Here is a 26,720-nt window from a genome sequence, read left to right as displayed (position 1 = left end):
TGTGCTACTCTGTATCTTGGAACTGTTACACCCATGCCAGTGTAGCGTGGCTTTTTTATTTCTGTGTCTGGGCATCCTGTACGCAGCAGTGACACAGAGCAGGGCCTCAGAGACTGCATGCTGAGAGAATCCGGACATCACATTCGGCTAGGACAGTGCTGCTGTCTTTGGGGAGGGTTTTTTGGACTGCTGTGTTATCTTCGGCAAGTCACTCTAGTTCTCCGAGCTCGTTCTTCATCTATAGAATTGGAAGGACAGCACCTACCTCCGAGGGTTGCCACAGAAGTTGGATTGAGACAGGCCTATAATACACATTAGAAAAACGTCTGGTACACAGCATTCGGCCATCAGTTTACCACGACCTCTGATGCCCCATCTTTTCTCTACTGGAGATGGCAGGACCCACAGGGGCCCTAGAAGCCACACATGGGGCTTCCTGGCCCAGAATCCTAACCTCTGCTCTCTGCCTGATAGGCAAGAAGAAGAGAAAGAAACAAAGGATACACAGGCTTGATGGGAGTATAAAAATAGGACTTTTTTTTTCCCCTAATAATCACATCAATTATCAAAGAAACAAACAGTATGTAACAAAAATACAAAGCTCTGGTGAGTTTTTTTGTCTGTTTTTGTGGTTTTTTTTGCCCCTCACCCAACCCTCCCCGACAGCCCCTTCCCAGAGAGCCCACGGCTGAAGCGTGGATGCTGTCCCTGGGGTCACCCTGGGGCTTAGGAGAACCGGTGGTCCAGGTCCCTCTGGGGGCTGGCCGAGTAGGAGTAGGCCTTGCCCAAAACCAAGCGGTCCCGCAGCAGCTTGAAGAAGGCATAGTAGTTGCTGAAGAGGATGAGCGCCAGGGAGATCGTCTGGTGCCACTTTTCAGAAGACATTAAGGAGTACAGCTGGTAGACAATGACAGCCCCCTCCAGCAGCAGAAGGATGTTGAGGAGCCGCAGGGGTTTGCTGAAAAAGAACTGCCCAGGAAAGGGTAGGCAGGGACTGGAAAGTATGTTCCAGAAACGTGCCTCCTGGATGGGGGTTCTGGGGGGGGGCAGTGAAGGGGACAAGCTCTTGGGGCCCCATGCAGACGTGGGCGGGGACTCTGCCACCCTCTCTGCTTTTGCTTGTGGTCTTTCTTCTGTCCAGATGACAGCCTCCCGCAGAAGTTAAGACCGTGTTGAACTCCCACCCTCCTCCAGGAAGCTTTTCTTGAGAGACCTTGCTTGCTCCCTCAAACTTTCTCTGGTCTACCATCGACACCTTTTTATAGGTGATCCTCCTGGTCAGGCCCGAACCAATTAGACTCTTACGACATAGGCATGGAAAGTTATTACAGACTCTACAGCCTGAGTCACGCACTTCTTCACGGGTAGCAGCCTGACCTGGGCCAGAAGCTTCCAGGGCATGTGGTGACACCTCACTCTGACCTGGTATTCACAAAGCAAGGGAGAGTGCAGAGACTCAAGAAGAATGTTTTGATCAGTTCCAAAGACTGATCGACATCTAGGGAATCTCGATTCTGCAGGGGCCAAGGTACCTACTCCTTAAGAGCTGCTTACAGGATGGGAAGAGACGTGGCAGGGAACGGGAGTCCAAGAAACCGGCATGCCAGGCTCAGCTCGGCACCGGACAGCCTGCAGGACCCTGGGCAAGTCCCTTTCCTGTCTGGGCCTCAGCTTTCTCTACTACTGTGAAGACATCACCCAGATAACGATTTCTGGGTGATTCTTGGATCACTGTGCTCCTTGGAACCCCAGGATCTAAGGAGGCCTTTTTAGGGGCCTATAGCAGTGGTGAGTGGGAAGTGAAGGGAGTCCCAAACCTTTCAAATAGAGTGGTGCCATGAGGTCTTGATGGTGTTGGAAAAAAGGATTCTGATAGCAAGATAAGTAAATAAAATGGAGACCACTAGCCTCAGTGATTTTTAGCAGCTCTTTTCGTAATGCTGAGTCCATGAGTCCTTACCATCAGACCCCAAGTTTCCCAGCAAGGCACCCTTGAACAAGTCAGACCCTAGGCCAATTTCAATCTTGGAAAGTAGGAATAGCTCTGGCACTTCTCTCACATACAAGCGAAGGCTGAATGGAGGGTGTGTGGCAGGTGCTTACCACTGTGTCGGGCACACCATACAGAATGAGGATAGTTATGATTTTTGCCCCTAAGAACCCCTCCTTTTATGGTGTCCTCTTTCCCGCCTCCACCCGACGTTTTCAAAGACCTGCTACCAAGTGAGCAGCAGTTATGAAGTCACCGTGTGTGGGGCTGTCCTGTGCTGCCCATGTGCGGTTTCCTTTGGATTTGAAAAATACTGAAAATAGCTTTCTGTTGCTAGGACGTCTCCCTCCTGGCCCGGGATCCTCCCCGCTAGAGATCAGGCCCCGCCCCTCCTTCCCAGGGGAGGAGACTCACGTGGAAGCGGAAGTGGGAGACGTCGGAGGGGATGGCCACGTTGTAGTGGCCCACGGCTTTGTAGACGTTCTTGCTGTGCTTCACCAGCACGCCCTGTGGCCACATGCATTCCTCCGTCCACCTGGAGGTACAGCCCAACAGTGCCTCTTACACCCAGCTCACCCACGAAAGGGGGTACCAGCACACTGGGCCTGGTGTAACCACCAGGGCCCTACTCCCACTTCTATCATTTAGACACAGTGACTTTCCTTTTCTGAGTCTCAGGTGCCTCCTCCGTAAAAACGGGGTAAGAATCATGAGAAATTCATGGGAGTCAGAAGAAGGTCCAGAGTTGAGATTCATGTCTGAGGGACTGTCAAGAAAAACTTTTTCCCTCTTTGGGTGCATTTCCTTCCTTCCTTCCTTCCTTCCTTCCTTCCTTCCTTCCTTCCTTCCTTCCTTCCTTCCTCCCTTCCCTTCCTTCCTCCCTCCCTTCCTTCCTTCCTTCCTTAAGATTTTATTTATTTATTTGAGTGAGAAAGAGAGAGACCAGGAGCAGGAGGAGGGGCAGAGAGAGAGGGAGAAGCAGACTCCCTGCTGAGCAGGAAGCCCGAATGGACTCGGGGCTCGATCCCAGGACCCTGAGATCATGACCTGAGCCGAAGGCAGATGCCCAACTGAGTGAGCCACCCAGGTGCCCTGGCATTTTCCTCACCTACTCTCACCTCTAGCCTGCAATGGGTCCACTGCAGAGCCGCCTGAGTGGTCTTTGTAAAACACCAAGCTGAGCCTATTTTCTGCTCAAAACCCTCTGAAGTATTTTCAGTGCCCTTGGAGTCAAGTCCCCAAAGATTCGCTGGGGCCTCTGAGCCCTGCACGGTCTTCCATGACTCCCACCGCACAGCTTGCCTGGAGCCGTTCCCAGTGGTTTCTAGTTCCTGCAGCACAGCCTACTGTTCAGATCTCTACGTAAGTCACTCCCTCCCACTAGACGGCCCTTCCTGATGCTGTATGCTTCTGGCAAGCTCTTTCCAAACTCGGGATCCTCCAGAAAGCCTTTCTCAAACTCCCCACAGAGTTCGGCATCCTTCAACAGCTCCCTGAATCTCCTGCTACTGGTCCACTTTCCCCAGTGTGTCATCGCTTATTTCCCTGTATCCCTCACTCGTCCGGGGGCCCTTGAGGGAAGAGACCATGTCCATTTCATCTCTCTGTCCTCAGAGCATGGCACAGGGCTGGCACAGAGGGGCCTCGGTGAGCATGGGAACGGGATGATGGGATCTTCTAGTTCTGCCACATCTCCCAGGGACTCCAAGGGTCCTGGGCCAGAGGACAGAGAATCACTGTCTACGAAAAACTCTAACCCCTGTTCCTTCCTTTTTGATTCATTCATTTAAAAACCAGTTATCGGGGTACCTGGATGGCTCAGTCGGTTAAGTGTCTGACTCTTAGTTTCGGCTCAGGTCCTGAGCTCATGGCTCGTGAGAGAAACGTCAGGCTCCGCGCTCAGTGGGAGTCTGCCTGGATGTTCTCTCCCCCTTCCCCTCCCCTGCTCAGGTGCATGCTCTCTCCATCTCTCTCTCAAATACACATATAAACCTTTTTTAAAAAATTTTGAAAACTAGTTATCATGGCATACCTAACAACATGGATGAGCCTCACAGGCAATATGCCGAATGAAAAAGAAACTGAACCCAAGATTTCATTTATGTGAGGCTGCAGAACAGGCTAGTTTTGAAAGAAAGTAGAAAAATGGTTGTCTGGGTGGTAGTGGTAAGTGGGGGCCGGTCACTGGGAAGAGCCGCAAGGAAATTTTCTGAGAGGCTGTAAATGTTCTACACCTTGTTCTATCTATATGTGGGGGTACAGGTCTGCCTATCATGGGGGTACAGGCCTACCTATACATGGGGGTATAGGACTATCAAAACTCGAAGAATTGTACACTTTAAGATTTGTGCATTTCAGACTCTTAACTCTAGGAAACGAACTGAGGGTTGCTGGAGGGGAGGTGGGTGGGGGCATGGGGTAACTGGGTGGAAGGGGATTAAGGGGGGCACTGGGTGTTATATGCCACTGATGAATCACTAAATTCTACCTCTGGAACTAATAATATACTATATGTTAATTAAGCTGAATTTAAATTAAAAAAAAAAAAGATTTGTGTATTTCACCGTATGTAAATTTTATCTTAAAAAAAGACTAGACACAAACCACCAAAATTTACCATGGACCTATTATAAGCCAGGCAAACTGCCAGGAGTGAGACGGCTGAGCGCTTGACAGGCAAGGACCCTGACCTCCTGGAATAACAGGTGAGTAACTAAGCAAACAGAGCAGAAAGTGTTAGGTGCAATGATCATGACATTATGGGATTGTGGGAACGTGGGGTAGGGGGCACGGAACCCATCCTGGGTGGTGAGGAAACTGTTCCTGGAGGGAGCAAACTGCTAAAGGATGCACAGCAATCAGTCAAGAAGAGGAAGGTGGGAAGGGTGTTCCCGGCAAAACAAGCACCGCGTGCCAACGCCTGCATACAAACATGCATATAGAAACTGAGGATCCGAAGCGGTTTGGTCTGGCTCGAGCAGAGGTAAGTGGGGAAGGCATGGTAAGAGAGGAGGCAGAAAAGGCTGGCAGGACCCGGTTCATCAGCTGGGAAGACATGCGAAGGAGCCTGGGTCTTCTCTGCGAACCATGGTGAGCTATGGACAGGTTTCTCCTCATGTTCAGCTCTATTCTACCTTTCTATTCCTCCCTCCCCTCAGAGGCTAAGGCTAAGCTGAGCCCCTTTGAGGCCCGTTTGCCAATGTCTATGCCCTTACCTCGACCATTTGGACAGAGCCTGGGAGGGACCCTGACTAGCACGGAGGGCTATGTGACCCCAAAGATTATGGTCCTGACCACAGTTCTCTAAGTTATCTTACTTAACCTTACCCCAGGGAGCATGGCAGCATCCCCGTTTTATAGACCAGAAAGCAAAAACCCAAAAAGGCCAACTGCTTGCCCAAGGACACTCATGTTTCCCTTCTTGGAACATCAGAAAAAAGGAAGAAAAAAATTACTACTGATGAGAAAATGTAGCATTCTCATTGGCTCTGACTCCTGGGGGCAGCCCAGGGACCCTAATGGGGCGGTGTCTGAGGACCTGGGGAAATGGACAAGCCCCAAGCAAAAAGAAGCAATGTCTGTAAATAGCACCGATTACAATGTTCCAGGTACCGTGCTGGGCACTTAGCTACTTTTCATCTGTCTGTCTGTCTATCTATCTATCTATCTATCTATCTATCTATCTAAACTAATCTCTATGCCCAACGTGGGGCTCAAACTCACAACCCCCAGATCAAGAGTCACATGCTGTACCGACTGAGCCAGCCAGGTGTCTCTGTGGCCTCCCTCCCTTTGCATCTCTGCTTCTTGATGGACCTACCTCTATAAACCTGTCCTAGGGGCCTCTTCTCTGCCACACCTTGTGCTGGGCCCGAGCCTCAGATGTGATTCGGGTGGGCCCAGCCTTGAGGAGCTTCCAGTGTAATGGGGGGATGCAGGCAGGAAAGTGAGGGTCACCTGGGTGAAAAGTACGGTGAGGAAGGCACCGTGAAGGATGAGCCACGAAGGATGAGCCAGGCTGAGGGGAGGCTGAGCTCCTGAGCCGGTGCTTCTGTCTCTGCAGCTGTCCTGCAGCCGGGCTTCCTTCTTCCCATCATCCTATAACCATTTGTGTATGCGGTGCTCACCCCCACCAGACTGACCTCCTCAAGGACCTTGTCTCGGTCATTCCCTCTCCGTGGCTCTGCTTCCCTGGCCAGGGGTCACCACCGGCTAACATGGCACCCTATCCTCTGCCCACACTGATGTCTCTTAGGCAGCTCGGAATGGGTTCCTCCACTGTTCCAAAACCTCCATAGCCGCCCTCTGCCTGGAGGTCAAAGTCCAAGCTCCTCTGTCCGGTAGAGAGCACCAGGCCGGTATGGCTTCGGAAGTAAACGTCTGCTGGAAAGGAGGTGACCTGATGACTGAGCAGTTGAGTGAGCAGGTAACAGAAGGAGAGAAGCAAGGAATGAAGGCAGGAGCAAATCGGTCAATGAGCTGCGTAAGTGACCGTCAGTGAAGGAGAAAGTCAACGAGGTCCGTGAATTTACTGCCTGGCCTCCTCCGATCCCCGGCGCACTGCAAGTTACCTAAGCCCAGGGGATGCGTCTGCCTTGGGCCCGGCCATACCCCACTCTGGCCACAAGGCCTAGCATACGAGACATGCTCAGCCACCACCTGCCGACTGAATGCAGGAGCTGGTGAGGGAGGCAGCCAGTGACTCCAAAGTCACGGACCACGAGGGCTGGGGCTGGACAGGGAAGGGGAGGGCGACTCACGGGTGCTGCAGCACGTTGGAGCACAGCGCTGGGTCCACCTTCTGCCAGCAGCCCAGGTGGGCAGCGGCCTTGTGCAGGAGGTCGCAGTAGCTGGCGGGCAGCAGGTGTTGCGTGAGGATCACGGAGGTGCTGATGGACACCAGCAGGAAGAGCTCACAGGACCAGCGCTTGTCATAGTAATGCGTGTTCTGGGGGCAGCGGGAGATGGGTAAGGCCTGGGATGTCCGTAATGGCCTCCCTGCCTCCCCCTTCCCTGACTCGATCTGTCTCAGAAAGCGGGGCAGCCTTCTGGGGGCCCTGAGACCGAGAATCAAACACCTAATAAAGGCGGCTTACTCATGGGCTGAGCCCCTGTGCCCACTACTCAAGTTGTCTACCAGCTCCTCTTACAGGAAAATCGCTCCTACTGCCTACCACTCTGAGCCAGAGCGCAGGCTCTGGAGTCCAACAGACATGAGTCCAAATCTTGGCTCTGTTGCTTATTAACTATGTGACACCAGGCAAGTCATTTCGCTTCTCTGTGCTCTCGCTTTCTCTTCTGTCCCATGGTAAGAACAGCTACCAAGCGCCCCTGACAGGTGGCAGGAGGGTTATCACACTCACGAAAGCTCTAGCACATCGTAGGTGCTCAAGAAACATAAAGTCCTCTCAGCCCCAAACCATTCAGTGCAGTCCACCCCTGGAGAAACGTTTCAAGCCTCCTGTCTGCTGGGGAGGTGCCTTCCCAGGAGGCCATACAAACTAGAGAGAAAGCGCGGGCTTTTGGACTCACTCGGGTCTGGATGAATCCTGGCTTTCCTACTTCATGATAAAGCTGGACCCTGTGACACGCCGAGGCCAAAGCAGCCCTAGTGAATTACATCCCTGCTTTCTGTTATCAAGTATTATGAACAATGTCATGGCCCCTCGTCGGCTGGGTGACCTTCTGCGGGCTACTCCTTCCCAGGGAGCCTTGTTCTTTCCACTCTGAAATCGGGGTCGTTGTTGCTCTAGCTCTCCAGAGAACAGATGGGAATCTTATCAAACACGGTGCGGTTATTCACGCGAGCAGGAGGGCTCCTGTGCGGCGGGCAGCAGGGTGAGGCCCCAGGCAGGCCCCTGCCCTCCCTGGGTTGAGCTACGTACCTTCACGAACCAGACGGGCACAAAGGCCACGTAATAGGCGCTCAGCATGGAGCTGACCAGCACTTCCTTCATGCGCCAGTTGAAGTCCATCTTGAGGAACTCCACCTCGCTGCGGATGAGACTGGGGGACAGGCAGCAAGCGTGGGTGGGCATGGCGTCCGGCCCGTACAGCTGCCGCGTGTGCTGCTTCCACGTCTCCCTCAGCGTCAGCAGGTAGTCCCGACTCCGCGCCAGGCCGCTCACCGCCTCCCGGGGACCCATGGAGGCCATGTGGCTGAAGAGGTTTGTCTTGCGGAGGTCACAGTTCAGCTGCAGGAACGGGATGTACATCCCAAACCTGCTGGGGAAGACAGTGGTGAGCGGAGGCCTGCCCGTGGGCCACGATCCCTACCCTTACCCACGGAAGGAATCTTCTTTCCTCCCTGGGCCTGAGCTCTCCCGGCAACTCAAGAGGGGAGAATGTACCCATCCTTCTATCCAGCCATCCTTTGATCAGACATTCAACATAGGTATCGGCATCGACTGCAGGCCAAGCACTGTGCCGAGCATCGGGGACAAAGGAGGAAGCAGGGATGAGGCCCTGCCTCGTGGTCTATTGCTGACTGACAGTGACCCTCATAGCTCACATTCATTGGGCACACGCTGTGCTCTGGACGCCGTACTAAGCGCTTTACCTGTGTATTCAGTACTGTTATTTTGTACTCCTTTGAAGAAGCTGTGGCTCGGAGAGGTGAAGTGGATTCTCAAAGGTTACCCGACCAGGAAGGAAGCAACAGAGCTGGGATTCAAACCCAGAACTGTCTGGTACCAAAGACCAAGACACATATTCAGCAAACACTATGCGTAATTAATTAGCTAAAAATGTACAAGGGGTGCCTGGCTGGCTCAGTCAGAGAAGCACGTGGCTCTTGATCTCAGGGGTCATGAGTTTAAGCCCCACACTCAACGCGGAGCTTACTTAAAAAAAAAAATGTACGTGCTACCACGAGAGAGAGAGGTCTACTGCATACTCGGGGGGCAGCTCTGCAGCTTGTGGAGGAAGGAGGCTCAGGAACAGTATCTCTTGTGTGCCTACTATGTTCCAGGCACTGAAATGGGCCCTTACAACAATACGAATCCCTTTCTCTGAGCCGTGCCTCTAGGGCCGGAGCTAATTAGTCAAGGGGTGTTTTGAGTCTATGGCTGGTACCTTTCGAGGAGAAAACTAGGTGGGCCCAAAGCCCAGGAAAGTAGATAATTGTAAAAAGTAGTTAAGAGTCAGGGTGCCTGGCGGGCTCAGTTGGTGGAGCATGGGACTCTTGATCTGGGGGTTGTGAGTTCCAGCCGCATGTTGGGCACAGAGATTACTTTAAATAAAAACAAATAAATAAAAAAGGGGGGAAAAGTAGCTAAGTGCCTAGCACGGTCCACGGAACATTGTAGTAGGTGCTATTCACACACATTCCTTTTTTCAGCTTGGGGCTTATCCATTTCTCTAGGTCTTCAGACAGAGCCGCAGAATGGTCCCTGGGCTGCACCCAGGAGTCAGGGCCACTGAGAATGCATTTTCTTGTCAGTAATGATTTTTTCTTCCTTTTTTCTGATGTTCCAAGAAGGGATACATGAGTGTTCTTGGGCAAGCAGTTGGCCTTTTTGGGTTTTTGCTTTCTGGCCTATAAAATCGGGATGCTACCCATTCTCCCCGGGGGTAAGGTTAAGTATGATAACTTAGAGAACTGTGGTCAGGAGCATAACCTTTGGTCAAATAGGCCAGGATTAAAATCCCAGCTCTGCTATTTACTAGTACTGTAATTTAGGGCAAGTTATTAACCTCTATGAGCCTCAGTTTCCTTAATTTGCCCTAACTTACAGAGCTTGTATTGATTCTCTACATTCAGTTAGGCATTACACCTCGTGTTTGCATAAATACTCTCTTTAAACCTTGCAACAACACTCATCACGGTGCTTGACCCAAAGCAGAAGATCCATAAAATTTTGTTTAGAAAAGAGAGACCAGTGATTCTGTGGGACAGAAAAGACTGAAATGGGATTCCCAAAACACTCTTCTGGACACCTTGTGGGAATGAAGGAGGGGGGCACCTACAGGAACACACAAGGGATTCAGACCCAAACCTAAGGCCAAGTCCTTAAGAATCTCCCTGGTTTTGCCTCTAAGAAGGACTGCAGATAGAATTAAATTATTTGGTAACAACAAATGACTGCTCCACAGGTCACAAATTAGAAGCTCCTTCCCAGGCAAGATGGCAGATTCCCTCTCATCTTCTCCACTCAAGGCGTGACAGTATAAACGTAGAAAATAAGTTCATATCAGCAAAAAGAATGGGAGTGGGGTTTATCAGTTCACAAGTGATTTTGACAAATTTAGAAAGCAGATGGAAACATGTTGACAGATGAGGAAGGAAGCCATCATCTAGAGCAGTGCTGCCCAACAGAAATATAATGAGAATCACATATGTACTTCGAAATTTTCTGGTAGCCACATGGAAAAAAAATACGAAGTTAATTTTAACACTCTATTTCACTTAACCCAATATATGCAAAACATTATCATTTCAACATATAATCATTACTTACAAATGAGATTTTTACTTTCTCTTTTTAAAAGATTTTATTTATTTTAGAGAGAGAGAACGAGCATGCACAGGAGTGCGCGTGAGTAGGGGGAGGGGCAGAGGGAGAGGGCGAGGCAGAGAATCTCAAGCAGACTCCCCGCTGAGCGCAGAGCCCCACACAGGGCTCGATCTCCCAACCCTGAGATCATGACCTGAGCCAAAACCAAGAGTCGGATGCTTAACTGACTGAGCCACCCAGGTGCCCCTACTTTCTTTTTTTATACTGAGTCTTCAGAATCTGAAGTTTATTTCACACTTACAACACACCTCAATCCAAAATAGCCTCTCTCAAATGGTCAATAACCACAGGTGGCTAGAAGTTACTGAACTGGATGGCGTAGGTCTAGAATATGCTGTGAGAGGGCTGCACTGGGGGTAGGAGCTTATCTGCCCAATGACCCAAGAGAGACTTTGACCTGAAGTAGGCACAGCTGATAAAGGGCAGAATCAGGCAGCAGAACTGAACAATTGGGATTAAACAAAGATCTGCATTTATTTGTAGAAGTCAGTCCCTTTATTCTCTTATCTCATATTCAACCCACCCTGAAGGATTCTTCTGTAAAAAAAATTGAATAAACTGTCTAGGGAGAATTGTGGTCTATAATGGGGGCACCCTAGAGTAACCCCTCACTCTGGCTTCTGGTTTATGGGGGCCCACAACCTGACAACTAGCACCACACTCCCTCCTCCTGAAGCAAAGTCGGCCAGTGTGTCCTGCTCATGTCCTTAGAATTCCTGCTCAAGCCTCCCACTCACATATGGAATGGCAGAGCGAGAGGAAGTGCGCTCCAACCTATTCAGTCCTTTGTTTGTCAGTGTAAAGACGACGAAACAACGAACTATGCTTAGAAAACCAGCAGCATGAAACAAAAAACCAACCCCAGTGGAAAGACAAAATTGAGGGAACAGAAAAGATTTTTAAAACAAGAACAGAATGCTATGAGAAAAGAACAATCAGAAAATAAGAAAGGCTTAGAGAGGAAAAATATGATTGCTGAAAAACTCAATAAAAAAGCTGAAAGATAAAGTTGAGGAAATCTCCCTAAAGGCAAAGTAAAAAGAGAGAGAGGACAGGGACAGAGGGGGGAGAGAGAGAGATAGAGACAGAGAAAAAGAAAGATGGGGGGAAGGGGAGGGAGAAAGGGAGAGAGATGAAAAATATGAGAGAAAATATAAGAGAATAAACACATGATCAATCTATGAGGTCTACCACCTGATGAACAGAAGTCCCACAGAGAATAGAAAAAAAAATAGAAGGGAAGATATTATCAAAGAAATCATAGGAGAACATTTTCCTGATCTGAAGAAATACCCAAATCTCCAGGTTAAGAGCCCTAGAGTACTGATAAGATGAAAGACAAAGTCCCACACCAGACACCTCCTTGTGAAAGTTCAATAATCAAAAGATAAACAGGATATCTCTAAAAGTTTTCAGAAAGGAAAAACAAGTCATCTACAAAGTAGTTGGAATCAAACTGGCATCAGACTTCTCATTAGAAGTATGGGATGCTAGCGACAATGGAGTAGTATCTTCAAACTTCTGAGAGAATATGAATTTGAACTTAGAAATCTACATTTAGCTGAACCATCAATCAAGTATGAGGGCAGAATAAAGACATTTTTAGACATGCAAGGCCTCAGAATGTATATACCTCCCACATACCCATTGTTAAGGAAATTACCTGATAATGCACTCCAGCAAAATAAGGGAGAAAACCAAGAAAGAGGAAGACATGGGATCCAGGAAACAGTGGATCCAACCCAGGAGGGCAGCGAAGGGAAGTCCCAGGCTGAGAGCTGTACAGCAGGCCTAAAGAACAACCACTCCAGACTGGAGCAGGAGGATGGAGGGCTCCAGGAGGGATGTCTTTAGGGGGAAAAATGGACTCCAGGCAACAGGTAGCATGACTGAGAGGCTGGATAAACTTGAGGATATGTTGAAGGCCCATCATTCTTTTGTCAACAAGAAAAAAGAAAGGCAATTAGAACTCCAAGAAAAAAAAAGGCTGTATAAGAAAGTTACAATCTAAATATGAAACAGACTAAAATGTGACATGATTTTAAGCAAATGATGGAATGTAAGAAAAGAGAAACCATTTGACTTTGACATGAGGAACTTCCTTTTTTTAAGAGGCCCAAGATTATAATTTAGTAACTATAGAGAAGGAATATCATCTACTTGGCCCTGAAGTGAACGATATTTTCATACTCATAACATCAAGACTACTTACTGCTTTTTAGGTTTTAGAATTAACCTTGGACAAAGAATGGAAGACTTAAATGTCGTTATATAGGAGAATGTGAATGTCAAGCTTAACATTATAAGAGTTTAGCTGCCAGGAAGTGAGAGGAGGAAGGGGGGAGGAAAAGTGGATGGGTAGAGTTCCTAATATTACCATCGACATAAAAGGGACTAAGATACCATTGTTGATGAACTAAAAAATACAGGCATACTGACATTGTTGGAAAAGATAATCAATAAAGAATAACAATAACACTTATAAAATACTGGGAATAGTATGGATGGAAGGGTGAACTAAGTAAATCTTCATCTGTCATTGAAGGGAATCAATGTATGTGTGCAAGCGTGTGTGTGATATGCTTGTATATGCATAAAACACTTATTTCCAGGATATGCAAGAAACCAGAAATATTGGTAGTTGCCTCTTGGAAGGGAAACTGGGCAGCTAACAGACAGGAGCCAAGGAGAGACTTTTTCATTCTATATTCTTTACACATTTTAAATGTATACATTTTACACATATTTATACGTTTTGAATTTTAACTTTGTAAACCTATTATCCAACTTATAAAATCAATCACATGTTTTTAAAAGGAATAAAGTTACAAAGATATTAGAATTATGGGGGTAACTCAAAAAACATGAAAGCCAGAAACAGTAGAGATTGCTTTGGAGAAGTGGGACTAAAAAGCTGAAAAATGGGTGCTCGCTTCGGCGGCACATATACTAAAATTGGAACGATACAGAGAAGATTAGCATGGCTGTCTCTCTGTCACATAAATAAATAAAATCGAAAATAAATAAATAAATAAATAAATAAATAAATAAATAAAAAGCTGAAAAATGGGGTTGGTTTTCGTCATAAGCTTTTTACCACTCCTGGATTGCTTTGTTACGATACGCCTGCCTTATATTAATAAAAATTTACACATGAAAGAATAAAAAATAAAGCAAAATATGAATACTGGGGGATACCTGTATCCGAGCAGGATGGATTCACTGGATAGAAACAACGGGAAAAAATTAAGGCAACTCTAACCAGTACGACCCCTGGAGGGCCATCTGTTAATATCTATCAGAAATATACATGGACTGCATCTTTCGGTACAGTAATGCTACTTTGGGAATCTGCTGTACAGAACTATTGGACAAGTGGGCAAAGATGTATGCAAAAGAAGGTTCCCTACCTCATTGTCTTCAATAGGGAAAAGCTAGGAATACCTCGAAAGGCCACCAATAGAAGATAAACACAACTGTGAAAAATCTATATAATGGGATACTATGAGGCCATTAAAAAAATGAGGCCGACCTTTATGTTTTGCCGTGGAAAAATACCCAAGTTATGGGATTATGTGAAAAATGTAGTAAACTGTATGGCATCATGCATAGATTAATCCCTTTTTTGTTAAAAACAAATGTATGTGTGTATGCTTGAAAAAATATTGGGGAGGGTATGCTGCAAATAATGGTTTTCTGGAGGACTAATATTATAGAGGACTTTCATTTTCTACAGTAAAAGCTTCTGTAAAGTTTAATGTTTTTATATGACACATGTGTCACTCTTATAATTAAAAACGAATTATAACTGAAACAAGTGTGATGGGGCTTCTCCCATGACAGCGCCCTTTTGCTCATATGCAGGGTAGAGAGGGATGAGCAGCTGGCTCTGAAGCTTCCCACGACAGAGAACTGGCCCAGCCTGAGGAAATTCATGAACCAGAAAGCCCCGGGGTTGGGAAATGACTGTAAATGCCCAGACAGCCGGGAGCCTGCCCCAGAAACAGCCAGAAGGGACGTCTTGCCAAATTCTCCCCAGTTCTAGGCCAGAAGGGGGCAGTCCTGGGCTCCTCCCAGACACTATCTTCTGATCCCCAACAATGTGGGCTCTGGTGAGATGGAGTGAGTGAGCAAAGGGACACAAAGACTGACACACACATGCACGTGCAGATACACACACGTGCGCACACACACGTTTCATGCACAGACACCCACACAGAAACATGCACACACGCAGGTGCTTGCACGCACACACACCTGGGGGAGGCACCGAGAGATTACATAAACGCTAAGATACCAAAAAAGACAGAGAAAGAGAAAGAACCAGAGAGGAGAGGAAAGGAGAGGGAGACAAAGCCCATGCGTCCCCACCAGGAATGTTCCTTTGGCGTACACACTCAGATCTGAGTCCCATTCGGACCTCCCCGATGGCGGCACCTAGGGTGAATCATGCCTGCTATCTCAGTTTCCGCTCCTGCAAAAGCAAGCTAATCATCTTGTTCCCAGGGGGATGCTGTCAGACAATGTGAGAGGATACTGCTGCTGCCCCGCGTGAGTCTCCCGGGTCTGGGCACCTCCTGACCCAGCCACGCTCAGGGCAGAGGTCCGGAGCCGGGTGCTAGGCAGGGAGGGGTGAAGTGAGGGGTACTCACGGATAGCAGAGGAACAGGAGGTTCAGGAGGGAGTAGGTCCTGAAGAGGTGGATGAGGGAGCGGCACAGGCTCCAGCCTGTTGCCGTGAGAACGGTGAAGCGGGTGAGGAACAGCAGGACGGAGCGAAAGAGGGAGACCTTCCCCCTCTGAGAGGCCTGGGTCAGGGCGAGATAGGACGGGATGGGGCCTTGGGTGGAGGCCACCGGGGCTGTGCCCACATCCCACCCAGCATGGCCTGTGATCCCACCCACGGAAACGTGGGGCAGAACCTGGCAAGGTGAATCCTTTTCCTCGATGCCCCGGAAACTCCAAGACTGATGGGATGTAATGTTCTTCAACCAAGTTCAAAGGGAGCCCCAAGGAACTGCCTTAGGCTTGAAGGGCTTGGCATGTTTCCTTGGTACCCCCAGGGGAAAGGGGAGTCCCAAAGTCCCCGGCCAGCCTCTGGGACCCAATCACCTCCTTCACGATGGACCCAATGAAGCGGCGGCCCAGAACGATGGTGGTCACCATCAGCAAGTTGAAGTCGATCAGCCGCCTGCCCATATACGGGCTTTTTTCATCCCCACCTCCCCCTGCTCAGTCCTTTCCACAGGGACTGTCCCCACTCTCTGACCTTCACAGGCCTCCAGCTGAGTCAGGCCAGGAAATTACCTAGAGGAGCAGAACAGGACCCAGAGGAGGGAAGTGGGACAGTCCCTGGAGACAAGAGAGTGGTGTGTGAGCCCTCTTGCTCTGATCACCCGTGCCCCTGTCCCTGCACCTCTCTTTCGGCATGGAGATCTTTCCACTCCTGAAATACTCATGTACGCCTGTGGCTCTTCTCCCCCACAGCACTTAAGATTCTACGCTCCTTTAGGCATCATCTGTCAGATTTATCTCTGCTACCTTTCAAGTGCCTCATATGGTACTGAGCAACTAGGGGCGAGCGTTCGGGAATCATTCGCTTCCTGTTCCTTCTACACTCTCCATGCCCAGTGAGAGGCCAAGTGTACAGGGCACTTGGTAAGCTGTGTTAAACTGAAACCAAATGTCAGCGCACACACATACACACACACACACACACAGAGCTGGTCCTAGCTGGGCACCTACCAGGGAGGTGTGGGAAGGTGGGTGGGAGGGCGGATACCACCACACTGTCTTGTAGATGTTGATGTAGTGGACGAAGAGGGCTATGAGCTGGCAGAAGAAGAGCTGCAGCTCAAACAGAATGCTGGCCTGGACTGGCAGCTCGGGGATCTTGCAGTGCTGGAGGGGCACAACCGTCTGGGTGGCAAGCGGGGGGCTGGAGAGGCCCGTCCCAGAACTGCTCCTGGGAAGTGGGGAGGGAAAAACATCAGGAGCTGACCGGAGAACCCCACCAAGAAGGGCTTCCAGGACACAGGGTGGTGGGGTTAGATCAGAAAAGCAGCTCATGGGCGAGGCTGGAGTCCTCCTAATCCTGCCCGTCAAAGGAGCCAACAGAGAGCCTTTTCCTATCCCTCATCTTATTTGGGTTTCCCAACATTCCCCAAGAAGGTAAGAATTATTAGATCCATTTGACAGATGAGGAAAAGGAGGCCCAAAGAGGGGAGACAACTTGTTCAAGCCACCGGAAAATCAGGAGCAGGACTGTAACTGGAATCCAGGCCTTTGGGCTTATTACCCTACAACCCACTGCATCTGCCCAAGTGACCACCACCTCTGAAGCCTTTTTTTTTTTTGCTGCTCTCTGTACTCAAACCCCCATCTGACATCTGGGGTATCAAATCCTAGAGCCCGAGCCCAGTGAAACACAGCTTTGTTCCTCTTGCCCCCGGGAGCCCGCAGTGAGGGGAAAGAGAGGTGGTTTACCTGGTGCGAGAACGGACACTGGTGACCGATGCACTGGAAGTGTGGCCCCCACCAGAGGCCCCTGAGGATCCCGGCTCACACAGAGGATTTCGACAGTAGGATGTCCTGTTGGGACCTCTTCGTCCTCCTGTGGGACTCAACATAAGGTAGATCCTCAAGCCGGAGGGCATAGGTCAAGGGTAACAGCAATGATACTGGCTACTGGTCACCTGGTGTCTCATTTTATCACTAATCACAGAGACCTCTGATCTGGCCCCTGCCTACCGCTCAGCCTCATCTCCTACCATTCTCTGCCTGGCCTCTATGCCTCAGCCTTCCTGTCCTTTCTCTCCTTAAGCAAACCAAACTTGTTGCTACCTCTTGCACTTTCTGTATCCTAACCGCAAAGCCCTTCCCTGACTGCCATTTTTAAAGTACCTGCAACCGTAACTCTCATTTCTACTTTTTTCCCACAATAATTCACTCTTGGGATTTATTTTATTCATTTGTTAATACATTTATTGTCTGTCTCACTAGAACAGAAAGTCAGTGAGGTCATTACCCTTATATGTCTTTTTTACTGTTGTATCCCTCCCTTCCACCAGGGTCCAGCATAAAGTAAGTGCCCTGTAAGCGTATGTTGATGAGTGAATGAACCTGGCAAAGTAGGTCTTCCACAGACTAGGAAACTGAGTTTACACTGTGTCACAGGTAGTTTGGGGTCTGAGGCTTGCGCTCTTAGGTCTGGCGTACACTGCTTCGTTCAGACTCTACAAGTCTCTCTGGGCTTACGATTCTTCAAGCCTTCTCCTCCAGTCTGAGATCCAGCTCAATAGGTGTCTTATGGTCAGGAGCAGAGCCTGAGCATAGGGTCAAGGAGGTGGGCTCTGGGAGAATGCTGCGGTTGTGGGCCCCAAACCTACTTCTCTTGGCTTAGCAGTCTAGCCCAAGCTCCCAGGCACCATCCTGCACAAAGCTCCTACACAAAGCTCCCAAGCACCACCCCAGTCCTAATCAAAGTTACAGCCTTGTTCAAACCTCCTCACGGCAACACAGCCTACACACACACACATCCTTTGCCCTAGCTTCCCAGCTCAGAAGCTTTTCTCACATGTCTCCAAAAAGGACTTGTCTAGGAGCTCCGCACCCAACCAGCCCCCAACCCAGAAGCCCTGTTCATATACTATTATACCCTATTATACCTGGCTTAAACATCCCACGCATGCACCCTCAGTCCAAAAGCTCTGCCCACACCTACTCTCCTCTCTTTAGAAGCTCTACACCCACATAAAGCCCCTGGGCCCAGAAGCCCCGCCTACACACTGTTGTCAGCCCAGAAAACCCGCCCACAAGCCAATAAAAGCTCTCTTAGCCCAGAAGCCCCGCTCCAGAATGGGCTCCCTTGGTCTGCAAGGTCTCCTTCCCGCCCCATCGCCCGCAGTGCCAAGCCCCTACGGCCCAGAAAGTTCGCCCCCGCTCAAGCGCCAACAGCCCAAGAGCTCCGCCCTAGCACCAAGGCCCCGCCCACCGCTAAGCCCTGGCCCCACTTCTAGCCCAGGTGAGCCGGTCCCACCAAAGCCGAAGCCCCACGGGCCCTCTCCATTTTAGAAGTCCCGCCCCCCGCGCCAATGCCCCGCCCCCACAAGCGAGGCCCCACCCCGTAAAGCGACAGGAGGGGGCGGGGTCCCTCTGTGCCCCGCATCCCCTCCCCCTTCCCTCGCCGGGATCCTGTCCGCGTGGGGGAGCAGTCAGCATCTTGGCCATCCCGACCCCCACGCCCGCCCGTTCCCCGGCCGAGCCGGAGCCGTTCCGCTCACCCATCTCCTCCCCCCGGCGCTCTCCGCTCCGCCGCCGCAGCTCCTGCGGGCAATATGTCGGAGGCGACGGCGGCCGGGAGAGGACTAACCGCCGCAGCCCAGTCCCCGGGTATCAGCCGCGCGCTCCCGCCGGGCCGCCAAATTTGCATACAAGGCGGGCTGGAAGCTGGGGGCGCGCTTCTTAAAGGGGCCGCGCGGACAAAGGCGGTGGCTGCGCGCTCTTTGTCTCGCGGTCCCTACGCTCTTCCTGCAGCTGCTGCTTCGAGACCCCAGAGGGAGGGAAGTCACCTCCTGCTCCTCCCGTGTGGGCCTTCTCCCAGCATCTCTTCAGGCCCGAGGGAGGGGGCCGGAACCGCCTCTCGGCTTCTGCCCGAGATGGACTGTATCCAGGAGTGGCCCGCAGGCGCCTCAAACTCAGCGCGTCCCAAATTGGGCTTTCGTCTTTGTCTTCGCCCTTATTTTTCTCTGGTGCACCCTAGTCAAAACCTGGGAGTCATTTCCCTCTTCCCCTCGACTCCTCCCACAACCAGTCGTTCACCTCGTTTGGCTGACCCTAACTCCTAAATCTTTCTCCTGTTCAAATCCTGATTCTGCTCCTTCTGAGCCTTGAAATCTTGTTTCTTGCTTTTTACAGTGAGGCTGGTAATATTCACCTTATAGGTATTGGTGAGGATTGAACGAGATAACTCACGTAGCACAGGATCTGTTTTAACAAATGTTAGCCGTCATTATTATCAGGATGTATGGCAAGAACTTAACACAGACGAAGCTCTCAATAGATGAGCTACTAGTAACTACCAGCTGTTAGGACTTCTTCCCTTGCAAGACCTATAAACTGTCTTAGTCACCTGGTAGCTCCATGGCTTAGCACAGTGCTTGGCACATAATAGACATCAGTACTCAATTAATTGAATGAATTAGTAGATATTTAATTAATAGATACAGAGCTTACGGTTAAGTGGGAGGAGATGGACATAAAATAAGTAAATTCTGTAATATGTTGGAAGGGAATAATTGTTGTGGAGGTAAACAGGAAAGGGGGAAGGGAGGTTGCAATTTTAAACGGGACAGTCAGAGTAGGCTTCACTGAGAAGGTGACATTTGACCAAGCACTTGAAGGAAATGAGTGAGTCAGTCATAACAGATATCCAAAGAAAAGGAGTATTCCAGGCAGAGGGAAAAATCAGTGGAAGGGCCATCAGGTCTGAACATGGCCAGTGTGTTTAAGAAACACCAAGGAGGTTAGTGTGGCTTGGCTGGAATAGACACGAGAGTGGGACGCGAGAAGGGACAGACCGCATAGGGCTCCTCCTTACTCTGAATGAGCTGAGCAGCGTTGGAGGGTTTGAACTTACATTTTTAAAGAATCACTCTGGCTGCTGTGTAAGAATAGGCTGTAAGGGAACAAGGATGGAAACAGGGAGACCAGACAGAGAATATGGCAATGATTTTAGCAAGAGATGTTGATGGTTTGTACCAGATTGAGGGAGGGAGATATGCTGGATTCTGGGTTTGAAGGTGAAGTCAAGGGGATTTGGGGACAGATTGGATAGGTGTGGAACAAAGAGAAGATCGAGTATTACTCCAAGGTTTGTAGCCCAGGCAAATGGAAATGTGGGGTTTAAGTCCACACGTGCACATCTATTAAATTATAGACTCCACACCAAGTCAGGCCTTCCGTTCTGGGGGGAAAAGAGGCCCAGAGAGGAAGAATGACCAGCTCACAAAGTAGAGTAGAACCCAGGGCTGAGATTTCTTTTTCCAGCCAAGGAAATTCTGCCTAGAAGAGCTGGTCCTGCCCTCTTTAGAGTACTGAACTTGAAAGGTATCTTGTTAATTTCTGAATTGCCAAAGCCCCGAACTAGGCGGCATATGACAGGCATTCCAGTGTGTATTAGTTCAGCTGAATCCGGTAGAGGCAAACTGCTCTTAAAAGGAAAGTCAATTGGGAAGGAAACCTCAGTGGTTTCAGGAATAGTCCATAAAACACTGAAGCCGGGCCATTCCTGGGAACTCATTTTAACTCAGGTTGACAAACATTTCTGAGCAATAGCAGGCACTATGGATACCGAGGTGCCACATCATTGGGAGAGACAAGGAGGAGAATCAATACATTATGGCACGGTGTGATAAGAGTAACCGTATATACCAAGTCCAGAGGCGGTTGGAGGGTGACCAACTCTGACAGGGGAGGGAGTCAAGAGAAGTCTTCATGAAAGATGACATCAGAGCTGGTTTCTGAGAGAAGAGTAAGAGTTTGCCTGTTATGCTCCTATGGGAGGAAGTAAGAACTCGGGTCTGGTAATTGCCTTATGGGCGCTGGTGGCAGGGGCACGTCTTGCTGTCTATCTGTTATGTGGTCTTGCTGTCCGTCTATTATGTGGAAGGGTGCTGGACCTTGTACATGGCAAATACTCAGGAAATGTTTGCTTAATTGATTTGAGGACATTCATACAACCCAGTGACCCGGTGTAAGAGGGTAAAGCCGCCCAAATGGACTGCTGTGCATGTAACCCATTATCTGTGGTCCTGCCCACCTCGAACAGGTTGACTATTGATTTTGCCCTCCCAACATCCATTCTTCCTTCTGGTTAGAACACACTGCCCTTCCTCCCACTGTCTCAGTCCATGTGGTCTGGCGGGGCTGCCTTACTCTGCAGTTCCAGTGTGGGCAGATAACCCTGGCCTGGCGAATCAAAGCATTCCATCCCTGCCACTCCAGGCTGCAGTGACTGGTTTTGGGGAGGAGGAGGGATTAGTGACACTAGTCAGGCCAAAGGAGATGCAATGCAATCCTAGGACCTTCGCTGGAATAATTGGGAAATAATTTCCTCCCCACCGGGATGGCTAAGCAAGCACGATATAAACTTGGAGCTTGTGGTGGCTATGTTGCCACCTTTCAGGAAGGTAGAACTTAGACAATGAAGGAAATACAGAAAAGTAAAAAAATCAGTAGACACTGTCTTGATAGCATCATTTGAACCGCTGGATCCAGCCATACCTGAATCCTCTATGGACTTAAAAATTATTTACTTATTTTTTGGGGGGGAGGGGGGCAGAGGGAGAGGGAGAGAGAGAATCCTAAGCAGACTCACAGCTGAGCATGGAGTCGACGCTGGGCTCAATCCCATGACCCTGAGACCATGACCTGAACTGAAATCAAGAGTGGGACCCTTAACTGACTGAGCCACCCAGGCGCTCCCGGACAAAAAGCCAGTTTGTGTTTGGTGTCTGGCAGCTACAACTGAAATAATCCAGAACAATGTGCACCTCTATCCCAGTATCCAGCGGAGGTGTCTAGGGTCCTAGTCTTTTCACATCTGCCTTCTACAGGGTCCGTGGGGAAGAGAACCCAAGATGGCAGGATGTTGGTGAAGATCTTGTTTTCCACATCTGCGGCCACGTGTCTCAGCTGTTTTGCGACCTTGAAGCCCTTGCTTCCTTTCTTTGCATCTTCATTTCCTAATTAACTGGCTCTCTATTGGCTCTCCCAGGAGTCTGGATTTTTGAGGAAATGCCACTGGCTCTGGGCCAGCCCTGTGTCATTGGGTGTCAGGAGTTGGGATCTCTTCCTTGGTCGTGTTGTTCTGGGGCCACGGCTGGCGATTCTGTCCTCTAGACCAGTAGTTTTCTTTTTTTTTTTTTTTTAAGATTTTATTTATTCGACAGAGATAGAGACAGCCAGCGAGAGAGGGAACACAAGCAGGGGGAGTGGGAGAGGAAGAAGCAGGCTCATAGCGGAGGAGCCTGATGTGGGGCTCGATCCCATAACGCCGGGATCACGCCCTGAGCCGAAGGCAGATGCTTAACCGCTGTGCCACCCAGGCGCCCCATAGACCAGTAGTTTTCTATCTGGATTCTACAGACCTCTAGTGGCATCCAGTGGGGGTGCTGACACCACAGGATAAAACACAGTACTGTTTTCTGGAGTCAGTTTTATTCATGAAAATGTGAGGCAATATTTTCAATGTTCAGGTGTCGTTATTCAGAGCCCCTTCTCTGCGCCAGTCTTAGGATCAAATCCTGGCTCTGCCACTTCTAAGCCTCATGACCTTAGGGAGTTCCTTAACCTCCCTGTGCCTCAGTTTTCTCAGTGTCAAGAGAGGGTAGTATTAGTACCTGTCTTAGGAGATTATGGTGAAGATTCGTCTGTGGAAAGTACTTAGAACAGTGCCTGGCGCACAGGAAGTGCTATTTAAGTTTTAGTTACTCTAATTATAACACAGATCTATTATGAAGTACAAAGAAAATGAATGTGAATTTAAGATTGAAGACTTTGAAGAAGTGTCATCCGTAGCTCTGTCCCAGCTTCCCAGGGGTTTGCTCTTTCTTCTGCCAGCAAGAATTCTTACACCTGGTTTTTATTACAAGAGCCAACAGAGAATCCACGTGTCTTCATGTTCTTCTCATTTCCTGAGCCATTCTCACGTCCACGTATGTGTTAGTCTCCCCGTCTAACTTTCCCCATCTCAGGGCCACCCGCCCACCTGTACTCATCCAGACAGTTGTCTTCCCATGTTTTATAGTATTTGATTATTACAAAGATAATAAGTGCAAGCTTTAGAAAATACTGTATTTCTTGTTCAGGTGTTCAAAAGCGAACAGGATTTGGGTAGGTCCTGTGCTTGGGCGGGGATGGAGTGGGCAATGAAGATACAGAGAACAGCACGAGCAAAAGCCCAGGGGCAAGCGATGTTCCAGAAGAGCGAGTCCATTTCATCTTGAGAGTAATTGAAGATGGGGTTGGAAAAATGGGTGAAGTTCTTGAATGCTACATACAGTGAAGAGTTTGGACTTGATTATACGTTTCTAAGCCTGTTTCCTTGGTAAAATTAGGATGATTCCTGTCATTGAATTGTGATTAATGACAAGCAAACAGGTGGGAGAAATAGCCTACATAAGAAATGGAATGAGGGGCATCTCGGTGGCTCAGTCAGTCACGCGTCCAACTCTTGTTTTCGGCTCAGGCCGTGATCTCAGGTCGTGAGATCAAACCCTGAGTTGGGCTCTGCACTGGGTGTGGAGCCTGTTTGGGACTCTTTCTTTCCCTCTCCCTCCGCCCCCATCCCCCACACTCTCTCTGTCTCTCAAAATAAAACAAAAAGTGGGGCGCCTGGGTGGCTCAGTCGTTAAGCGTCTGTCTTTGGCTCAGGTCATGATCCGGAGGTCCTCGGATCGAGCCCTGCCTCAGGCTCCCTGCTTCCGTGAACCTGCTTCTCCCTCTCCCTCTGCCTGCTCCCCCTGCTTGTGCTGTCAAATAAATAAAAACAAACTCTTAAAAAAAAAGAAATGGAATGATTGTCATTAGGAGTTGGGGACAAGGATTCTCCTCTCCTTGGCATAAAGCAAATCATCCCACCTCTCAGGGTGGCCTGCAATAGCTTCACTTTGGAGATCTTATTTCCCTGCAATGCACATCTCAACCACCAGAGGGAGCTCGATACAAAGAAATCCGAGCTCCACAGGAAAATTGTGGTGGGCCGGGTTGGGCAGGGCATGTGGAATCCTGGACCCAATCCAGAGCTTCTTAATTGTATGAGTGGGGCATGGACCCAGATGCCCCCTCTCTGGCTCTTTTATTAGACCCATCCCAAGCAGAGGTGAGGCATGCTGCCACAACCTAGCATTTAGCAGCTGGCCAGATGTAAGACGTCTAGGACGGGGTGTAGAGGATGAGGGCCAGATCTACTCTGGGGGGTCTGAGTTTCTGCATCTCAAGCAAAAAAGGCTTTCATCAACTCTGCTCATACGTCGCTGGGCCCAGCTCCTTGCTAGAACACCCTGTGCCAGGCCAGGTGGTCCAGCTAGACCTGGGACCCGTAGAAAAGGTGCCGGGGCTGCAGCCTGAGGAAGGGGCGGGAGAGGCAGGGCCCTCTCTGACAGTCCTTAGAGTGCCATCCACGTTGCCCGGGGACTCCAGCCGTTAGGTCTATTAGAAAGGGTTACAGGGCCTAGCTTCTCCAGTCACAACTAACCCAGTATTTCATAGGATTTTTGTAAAACCTCCTTTGCTTTGTCTTCTCCACTTACCGGCACTGAGTGAAGCAGGGACTTCTCTGATATGGATGTTAAAATGGAGGTGCAGAGACCCTTGGCAATATGAGCCAAGATCCTGGAGCGCTAAAGGGCAGAGCTGGGCCTGGAAGCAGTAGGAGCGACTCTGGGGGCCCGGGAAAGGGAAGGCAGGCAGGCAGAGCAACAGCCTTCAGATCTGCGGCAGTGAGAGCTGCTGGCTCCCGGCCAGACTTCATACCCGCCCCTCCAGAGTCGGCTCTGCCGCTGGGCCCCAGGCTGCCAGCCCTGCCTCCGCACTCCCACCCCAGTCCCCTGAGAGCCCATCACCCTGGCAACAGCCAGAGAAAGGCCCAGCTAAAATATTTATGGCTCAAAACAGTTCAGAGCTTCAGATGGGGGGGGGGGTGATGTCATCCCTTCTCTGCTTGCAGGGGAGGTGACTGACATGCAGGGCAGCTGGGTGGGTGGGCCAAGGCCACTGGGTCAGGGCTCTCAAAGGAAGATCCCTAGGGCTGCAAGCGGTAACAGGAGGAGGGAGGAGGCTGTATGTGACAGACGTGACAGGTGGACAGGACTTGGGTAAGACACACAAGCTGGAAAAAAAGGAGGAAGGAAACTTCAGTGTTGAGCAGTATTATAGGGAGACCTCGTGTTAGGTGTTTCACACCCATTTCATTTGTTTCTCAGATCCCACTGAGTGGACAAGGATTATTATCCTACTTTTACAAGGAAACAGGCCCAGAAAAATACACAAGTGATGAGCCAGGATTTGAATGTAGGATTTGGCTTTAGCTCTGCGAGCTTTACTGGAATTCCGTGGCTCCTGAGTAGATACCCGCGTCTGGGAGCGGAGGGTGTGGCTGCCTAGGATACTACTGCTGGCTTTCCAGATAGTGCCCCAGGCTCTGTGCCTCCGTTTATCATTCAGATGCCATCCGAATCCCTAACTCCCCGGGCCAAACTCCTCCCTGCCTGCCGGTCTGAAGCAAGTCCTCAAATGCTAGATAAAGGGACACAAGGTGAGGCCCAAGAGACCAAGAAGCCAAGGAAGATGCAGCCTCCGCGGCCAGCTCTGGACCAGGAGTCTCAATGCAAACAAGGTGACAAACCATCTCTGTTTGCCCGGGACGCTCCTGGTTTGGGCACTGAGAGTCTGACATCCCAGGAACCTTCTCTGTCTTGGGCAAACCTGGATAAGGTTTGTCACCATACACACATCTCTCACACAAGCACAAATGCTTTCTTGTTTCAAGGAACTTGTGGTGGTGAGAGGTACGCACAGGTGAAGTCTGACAGCTGCTTCTTTTTAGCCTTATACAAGTTATTTATCCTCCTTGAGCTTCCGTTTCCTCGTCTGTGAAATGAGTATCATGGATTGGAGGATTGAGTTGAAATCGTGCATATAAACGCTTGACATAGTGCCTGGTATATACTAAGCACTTAATAAATTATTAGCTATTATTTATAATAATCAATAATGAGGATAAAAAATGGGCTCAGATATTTCATAACTTGCCCAAAGTAAATCAACTGATTTCAATATCCTTTTCCTGCCAAGAATGCAGCCAAGCTCATTGGAATGCCCCAGGCACTGTTAAAATGCAGACAGTCTCTTTTTCCAAACTCAGTCCTTCTCCTGGTTCCCTTGTTAGGATAAATGACCAGAAGAGTTATTTTATTAAAGGAAGAGTATAATATTAGAGATCCCTAACCTCTCAGGAAGCTCAGTATGAAATCAGCCTTGACATAGGCCACAGGAAACTAGAAGTCTATCAAAGGCTGACTTTCCAATCCTTCGAGAGAACACATTAGGACAAACAGCTAGCTCAATATAGTGGGAAGAAGAAAAGGAGCTAGACAAGGGGCCTTTGGCTCTTTCCCAAAGGTGACAGAAGCTACCAGAGTGGGACCATTCTTC

General features: G+C 49.5%; 1 protein-coding gene and 1 non-coding gene across 2 annotated transcripts; one reads left to right on the top strand and one right to left on the bottom strand.

The window, feature by feature from the left end:
- Positions 1-514: 514 nt before the first annotated feature.
- On the bottom strand, positions 515-18,940 carry TMEM39B (transmembrane protein 39B). The gene is made up of 9 exons (XM_040619337.1): positions 18,788-18,940; positions 16,992-17,118; positions 16,225-16,470; positions 15,618-15,696; positions 15,159-15,313; positions 7,876-8,212; positions 6,751-6,938; positions 2,405-2,525; positions 515-969 (listed from the first exon to the last, which is right to left on the bottom strand). Exons 1-9 carry the CDS (start codon positions 18,789-18,791, stop codon positions 727-729), a joined length of 1,500 nt encoding a protein of 499 aa, XP_040475271.1. The 5' UTR covers positions 18,792-18,940; the 3' UTR covers positions 515-726.
- LOC121099848 lies at positions 13,432-13,533 on the top strand. Its single transcript, XR_005831589.1, has one exon. It is a non-coding gene; the product is annotated as a U6 spliceosomal RNA (small nuclear RNA).
- Positions 18,941-26,720: the final 7,780 nt, after the last annotated feature.

The sequence above is a fragment of the Ursus maritimus genome, unplaced genomic scaffold (genome assembly GCF_017311325.1).
Source record: "Ursus maritimus isolate PB19 unplaced genomic scaffold, ASM1731132v1 scaffold_32, whole genome shotgun sequence".
NCBI classification, from domain to species: Eukaryota; Metazoa; Chordata; class Mammalia; order Carnivora; family Ursidae; genus Ursus; species Ursus maritimus.
The sequence above is the reverse complement of the archived record's forward strand: the minus strand, read 5'-3'. Positions and strand labels throughout refer to the sequence as shown.

What these genes read in the sequence shown, in the direction of transcription:
- TMEM39B (XM_040619337.1), bottom strand. An exon ending in GCCCAGCTAGGACCAGCTCT is followed by an intron (nt 15,697 to 16,224) that starts GTGTGTGTGTGT and finishes GTATATGGGCAG; the next exon opens with GCGGCTGATCGACTTCAACT. An exon ending in TCTCCCACTTCCGCTTCCAC is followed by an intron (nt 970 to 2,404) that starts GTGAGTCTCCTC and finishes TTTCCTGGGCAG; the next exon opens with TTCTTTTTCAGCAAACCCCT.